Source organism: Heloderma suspectum, chromosome 4 (genome assembly GCF_057233095.1).
Source record: "Heloderma suspectum isolate Gila_16-S chromosome 4, 16-S_ref, whole genome shotgun sequence".
In the NCBI taxonomy this organism is placed as follows: domain Eukaryota; kingdom Metazoa; phylum Chordata; class Lepidosauria; order Squamata; family Helodermatidae; genus Heloderma; species Heloderma suspectum.
Genome location: NC_139461.1, coordinates 7,939,998 through 7,947,518, shown reverse-complemented (window position 1 = coordinate 7,947,518; position 7,521 = coordinate 7,939,998). Strand labels below are relative to the sequence as shown.

The window sequence follows — 7,521 nt, the reverse complement described above, 5'->3', positions numbered from 1 at the left end:
AACGTGCACAGGATTGCATCTTTCAAAAATTCAAAAATAAAATTCTGGGGTTCACAGCTTCTGGGAGTTATGATGGTCGTGACAACAGCAACAACACCAAAGCCACCATATTTATGAGGCCCCCAAATTGGAATCTGTGCATTTTCTGAGATAGCCTTTTATTTGACAATGACTGTAAAACTGATAATTAGAGTCCTGGAAATGCTTAGCAGAAGTTTGATTAGGATCACCATCATTCCATCTAGCATGCTGAGTTTCATTCACTCCGTTCAGAAGTGCTAGATCATGGTAATAAACACACACCGCATTTCCTCCTGATCCAGGTCAATGTCAAAATGACTGCAGCCAGTATGGCAGGCTCTCTCCATTTCCATGTTCCTGAAGCCCTCACAGCCCAGCAGTTTCCCCTTTGTTCGATTCATTGTGTGCAGAAGGTTTAACAAGGAAGCTTCTGCAAGATCATTGGTTGCTGTCATCTCAGTCTTTGCTCAGAGAAACCAGTGGGACAACCTTTTCACCCAATTAGACAATGCAAATAACAGGTTGTTCCACAAAACAATGTAAAGTGCTAATGCTCTTTCATGGTGATCAATCCTTCATTCCTTCAGTGGATTTGAAGGTCATTAGTGCTTTTGTCATTAGACATCAGAGAAGGAGTGGCGCCTAAAGGGACAGTTATAAAACAAGGCTTAGCAGGAGAAGAAGCGGGGGGGGGGGAGCAGGATACTATTGCAGTAATAACAATATTAAGAGCTAAACCATCCTTTAGGGGGAACTGACCTCTTGTGACCTGCTTTATAATAAACCTTGGTTGGTGGAAGTTCACCATCTATTAAGGAGATGTGGAATCTCAGAGGAGTTCCTTATGGAGCAAAGCCCAGCTTGAAACTAGACTTTTTGAAACTAAGCTTCAAATAGATGTTGCAGCAGGTCAAGCTTCTATGATTTCAGGGGGGGGGTGTTCTTGGAAACAGCTCCCCAAAATGAGAAATTTTACCTGTTTAAACTGAATTCCCTTAGCTTAAGTAAGCACTTACTTCACTCTGCTCCCTATCAGTGGTGACTATAGTGTTTTCATGTCCTACATTCTGAATAGACTTGCCTATGTGATGTCAGGGATGGGGAGATCTTAAAGAGCAACAAAATTGTATTCTGCATATTATCATTTGTACAAAATCTCTAGAAGGCAACTCTTATGTCCCTCTTCTGAAAGATGCAGAATTGATCATCTTACCATAATTTTTTTTCCCCACTGAATAGGAATGATGGATACGTTCTTCTTAAACTGTATAATTTTCTTCACAAACTGCTAAGATTAGGAAAGGTTTTGTACATCTTAAACTAGTTTAATTGCAAAAGTGATTACATTGGTAGCATTTTGCATGAGGCAAATGATCGCCAATTGTTTTCCCAGTATATGACCTTGCCTTAGAGCGGTGCGCAAATGGCCTCTTGAAATTCTCCACCCGATCTGTGGCCAGAAAAATTGTGGTGCCAATTTCACCGAATTTCTCCAGAGAAAGGATAAATTCTCTACAGCTTCTCACGGGGAGGGCTCACATTGGCAGGGGTCGTAGCACAACTTCTTTCTTTTTTCCGAAGGGCTTTTGGGGTTTTCATGCTGCATCAACTGTGTTGGCAGCCTGGCCTCCATTTTGCATCCACCGCAATGTAGCTATGAGGGGGGTAGTGTTGTGCATAGCTCCAGGGAAGTGGTGGAGTGCGTGCTGAGCCAAAATCTGCCCTCCAATTTCCTGGAAGTTTTCTTCCTCCATGAAAGAGGCCTCTGCCTCATTCTCAGGGTGTTTCATAATTTATTTTTGCTGTGTTTTTGAGCTATCTAATCCCTGCAAGGTGGCCGAGGGTGCTGTGTGTGTGTTTTCTTTCTCTTACACGTCTCTCTATTGCAGTGCAGGCTGCCTGCGCTTCCTGATCTGAAAGAAAGGCCCCATGGGAGGAATTACCTCATGATGTCTTCCTCTGGGATTTATTGAAATATAGGAAGCTGAGGAGGCTACAGACTGCCAGAGAGATGATTGTACAATGAAAACAGGACACTTGCACTTGCTCCTCAGCCACCTCCTAAGTAAAGCAAGCACAGGAAACCCAAACTCAGCCCATCGTAACCCATAAGGATTTTTCCTAAATGTCTTCATCATTGAAATTCTTTTTTGAAAGCAATTTATTTTCTGTCAAATTGAATGAGAATGGTCTTAAAAATGTGGTCTTTGTTTTGCTAAGGGGGGGGTCTCCACAGCGATGGGTTTAGTTCGCTCTCCACTTTGCTGTGGTTTTTACTGGAGTCGAATGGGGACACACAGGGCTTGAAAGCCTGGATTATCCCAAAGCTAGAGTATCTGCAGGTCACATGACAGTTTACCATGAATTGTTTGGGTGGCTACTGGGTGGCGTTTCATCCACATCATCACCTAGAGAGCCTGTTCCCTCCCACCAACTCTCGCCTTGTTCCCCGCTTTCTGCTTCCATAGAATCATAGAAAGTAGGGTTGGAAGGGGCCTACAAGACCATCGAATCCAACCCCCTGCTCAATGCAGGAATCTAAGTCAGAGCATCACTGGCAGATGGCTGTCCAGCCTCGTCTTGAACGCCTCCAGTGTGGGAGAGCCCACCACCTCCCCTATGGAATTGGTTCCATTGTCGTATTGCTCTAACAGTCAGTGTCCGGATTCCTTTAGCCCACACTTTACTTCAAATGCCCAAACATGTGCAGACAAGACGCTTCAGTCTACATCTTTTAATCCATTACTTCACAGGGTCACACAGATGCAAATTCTCAGTGACTCTCAGTCTACAAAGGAATGCATTCAGGGGATTCAAAAGGAAGTTACGAGAGTTGCCCTCCGTTTGAAGAGGGAGGCAGTCTCACTAGCTTAACTTAAGCGGGGGAGGTCCCTCTCTTCTCGTGAGGCCGCTAAGCACAGCTTTTCACTCAACGCTAATCGAGTAGACTGTCTGAGTTCCGCCCCTGCCTTCTCTCTCTTTGCTCTGCACCTGGCGTCTATTAGGTCGTACTCTCCAAACCCCGCCTCCTCCTGTTCGCTGCCTCTCACGGGGGGTGCGGTGAAGAGGGACCTTCATCCTCAGCCAGCTGGACGTTTGTAACCTGAGAAGCCGGCCTACTATCTGGACTAGCCTGGGAACACACCTCCCCCATGTCTGGTGGTTTTCTTTCAGAATCTGAACTGCTATCCCACTCCCTGCTCTCAGAAACACTCCTGACAGTCAGGAAGTTGTTCCTGATGTTCAGCCAGAATCTGGCTTCCTGTCACTTGAGCCCATGATTCTGTGTCCTGCACTCTGGGAGGATCGAGAGGAGATCCTGGCCTTCCTCTCTGTGACAGCCCTTCAAGTACTTGAAGAGTGCTATCCTATCTCCCCTCAGTCTTCTCTTCTTAAGGCTAAACATTCCCAGTTCCTTCAGTCTCTCCTCATAGGGCTTTGTTCCCAGTCCCCTGATCATCTTTGTTGCCCTCCTCTGAACCCTCTCCAGCTTGTCTGCATCCTTCTTAAAGTGTGGTGCCCAGAACTGGACACTGTTCTCCAGATGAGGCCTAACCAGTGCGGAGTAGAGGGGAACTGGTACTTCACAGAATTTGGAAGCTATGCCTCTGCTCATGCAGCCCCAAATAGCATTCGCTATTTTGTTTTCTCTGGCCAGTGTGTGTTAGCGTCTGCCTCCGCAACCTGTGCCTGATTCCCCCATGTTTTTTTTTATTACTGTCCTTCTAAAACCGCAGTAGCTCAATAGCAGGTATAGGCACTCCTGTGCAAATGCACTGTTTTGCAATAGCACTATTTCACGATAGTGCTATAGTGCTATAGCGGCTATAGCTACTCCTGTTCAAATATGCTATTTCACAATAGTGCTATAGCGGGGATAGATATTGCTACACAAACGCTCTATTTCACTATAGTGCGATAGGGATATCTTTTAAATGCTCAATTGCGGGTTCCCCAGTAACTACTTTGGGAACTGTGATCTCCCGCAAATGGCGGAAATATTGGGGAAACTTAGGTGGGAAAAACATTGGGGAAACACTCCTTGACCGGGGTCAGTGAGGTCATGGCCGGGCAAAAAAAACACCCCTGGGCAGGGGTATCATGCTAGAGTAAATGCAGAGGGTTGGTGCACACCACAACGGAAGTGCAGACAAGCTGAATTAAGAAAAACAATTGGACCAAAGGTAGTCCCAGAAAAACTGTTTTTTCAGTGCAAGACTCCATGGTGGCTGCGGGATGGTTATGATATCATGTGCCCCAAATGACCTCCAAACACGGCAAATCACTCGTGGAGACACCCTCTTAGACATGTAACAGTGTGTGACAATTTTGACCATAGGGAAAAAAATTGCCTGGCTGACCAACTAATGATGGTGGCATTTAATCTATGATTTAAGTGTTACAAGAGGATGCCAGGCATTTCCTGTTAAGTATTGCTCAAGAAAGCCACTTGGCAATGTTATAGAGTGTGGCTATGTCTGTTCAATATGTGTTGCCTTTAAGATGTGGAGATTGCTTGCAACGGATCATAAATTTGTGCAAGTGATCTTGTACATGCAGGTGTAAGTGCTATAAATAAAAATAAAGGTAATATAACATGGCTAAATAAAAGTGGTATGGCAATAGAAAGATGTGGGGTTGGGTTGGGGAGGTTGGAAAAATCTCTCTACTCTGTATGTTCAGGCAACATAATGGCAAACAGCATAAGAACATCAGAAGAGCCCTGCTGGATCGGACCAAGGGTCCATCTAGTCCAGCATTCTGTTCACACTGTCGCCAAGCAGATGCTTATGGGAAGCCCACAAGCAGATCATGAGTGCAACAGCACCCTCCTGGCCATGTTTCCCAGCAACTGGAATAGTGAGGCATATTTCCTCCAATACTGGAAGTAATATATAGCCATCACAATTAGTAGCGATTGGTAACCCTGTCTTCCGTGGATTTGTCTAATCCCCTTTTAAAGCTCTCCATGGTAGTGGCCATTATTACATCTTGTCATAGCAAATGCCATAGTTTAACTATGCATCATGTGAAGAGGTGTCAGATTCAACCAATGTAAGTACATGATTATGCTTTTACAAACAAAAAGTCATCACCTCCCATGTTACACTGATGAGACAGAAATTATCTGAGACCGCTCTTTAAAAAGCACTTCGGGTCATAGCAGAAAGCTCACAATGCAGCAGCCAAGGCACTAGAAGAGGCAGAATTGGGCACACTGTGATAAAAGCATGAAACTTGGCATATTCAGAAAGTACCATATACAGTTCAATTAATTCCTAATATACCCAAAATAGCAAATGGCAGCTGGTCAATAGTTGGGAAGGGAAAGTTATAAATGAAGCCTGGGTTTTTTACTCAGCCAGGTTTTTTACTCAGCCAGTTTTAAAACATGCCTCACCGAAAATCTTTAAAACTAAGCCACAGGGGGCTGACTGGCATCACCAAACAATATTTACTTATTTTATTTATTTATTTATTTATTTATTTGATTATTTATTTATTTATTTCATTTCTATACTACCCAATAGCCCAAGCTCTCTTTAATTTAAAGGTCAAAATTCTGGATTTCTTTGCTGCTGTGAGCAGATAGGGTAGCTCTTCTCTAAGCATGTAGTTCTGCCGCAGTTTCTTTGCTTGATGAAAATGGGGTCTGCAACTGCAGGAGACACACAATCCTCATGTCTTTCTAGGAGGAAAGGGGGGCGGTAGTTGAGATAGCTAGGCCCACTGGGGCTTGGTCAAATGGATTCCTTAGCATCTGCTGCCTTTGCCTTTGGCATCACAGTCCAGGCCTGAGGAGGATAAAGAAAGAAGCAGTTGAAGTCCCCACTGCAATGTAGTTGACCTGCACGCTGCCCGCACCATCACGGTTGCAGAGGTCAGTATTGCAGCAGGTGACTGGGCGTGTCGAACCGATTTCATCTGCATCAGATGGGATGCATCTTGAAGAACAAGACCGTGTGACCGTTGCATCGCCCATGAAAGGGTACACTGCAAAAACAACCAACAAAAAGAGGAGAGATCAGCACCCGCTCTCCACCCCTCCCCTGAGGCCAAAAGAGCCCTTGTGTGCAATGTTGCCGCCATCTTAAATATAAATTAAACTGGAAACAGTGGCTGTTGATGTCCTGCCACTGGGTAAGGGGATGGCCCAATACAGAATCTTGAAATCATCTTGTAGGCCAGGAGATGAAACGTAACTCTGCAACCGAAGGGAGGATCATACCCCACCCACTCTCTAGCTTGCTGTGAGTAGACATGGGATGGGTAACATGCAAAAAAGAGACTACAACATTTCAAATAACTCTGCAGGAGGACTAGAGATGGAAATTTCTGGAAATTTTGAAGCCACAAGGGGGGGGGACTTTTTTCCGGGGGGGTTCAGGAAAAAAAGGATTTTTTTTTAGTCCAGCGTTCTGTTCCCACAACGGCCAAGCAGATTACCGTGAGAAGCCCAAAAGCAGGACAGCAGTGCAACAGCACTCCCCTACTTGTGTTGACCAGGAACTGACATTCTTCCCCATTCAGGACAAAAAGATTTACACACATAGAGGGCTCCTTCACACAGGGCTTTTATCCTGCTATGGAAATTGCTTACTCACAGAAGTTTGCAGGTCCTGTACACGATGCAGTCCTCCTCCAGGGCACCTCTTGCTCTTTGTCAGCTCTATTAGGTTGTTTTTCATGATGGCAAAAGTCGGGCGTTTTCCCTCCTCCCACCATGGAGTCAATATAAATGAGGGTATACTGTTTAAAGTTACTTTTATTGCAAATGAAACAACAGCGCCACCTAGTGGCTTTGTAATGAATCATAGACTAGTAGGGTTGGAAGGGGCCTACAAGGCCATCGAGTCCAACCCCCTGCTCAATGCAGGAATCCAAGTCAGAGCAGCCCTGACAGAGAGCTGTCCAGCCTCGTCTTGAACACCTCCAGTGTGGGAGATCCCACCACCTCCCTAGGGAATGGGTTCCATTGTCAGATTGCTCTGACAGTCTCCTGATGTTCAGCCGGAATCTGGCTTCCTGTCACTTGAGCCCAGTATTCCATGTCCTGCACTCTGGGATGATTGATAGGAGATCCTGGCCTTCCTCTCTGTGACAGCCTTTCAAGTCCTTGAAGAGCGCTATCCTATCTCCCCTCAGTCTTCTCTTCTCAAGGCTAAACATGCCCAGTTCTTTCAGTCTCTCTTCATAGGGCTTTGTTTCCAGTCCCCTGATCATCTTTGTTGCCCTCCTCTGAACCCTCTCCAATTTGTCTGCATCCTTCTTAAAATGTGGTGCCCAGAACTGGACACAGTACTCCAGATGAGGCTTAACCAGTGCTGAGTAGAGGGGAACTAGTAGAGGGGAACACATAACCCTTATGGAGAAGTTTAGTGCACTTTTTAAGCCACCTGAAAAGAACCCAATCTAATCCCACAAAGATTCCGGAAGCAGAAGCCCTGGTAAACTGCAGGATTTTTTGGCCTTGTGTGATAAAGCCCTGAGAAAAGGAAA

The 7,521-nt window shown here is 45.3% G+C and overlaps 1 protein-coding gene across 1 annotated transcript in view; it reads right to left on the bottom strand.

The window, feature by feature from the left end:
- Positions 1-5,458: 5,458 nt before the first annotated feature.
- Positions 5,459-7,521, bottom strand: part of LOC146346514 (ly6/PLAUR domain-containing protein 2-like) — a 23,224-nt gene continuing 21,161 nt past the window's right edge. Inside the window, exon 4 of the mRNA XM_084848606.1 lies at positions 5,459-6,015. Coding sequence (XP_084704732.1) covers positions 5,804-6,015 — 212 coding nt within the window. The 3' untranslated portion in view covers positions 5,459-5,803. The remainder of the gene's footprint in view (positions 6,016-7,521) is intronic.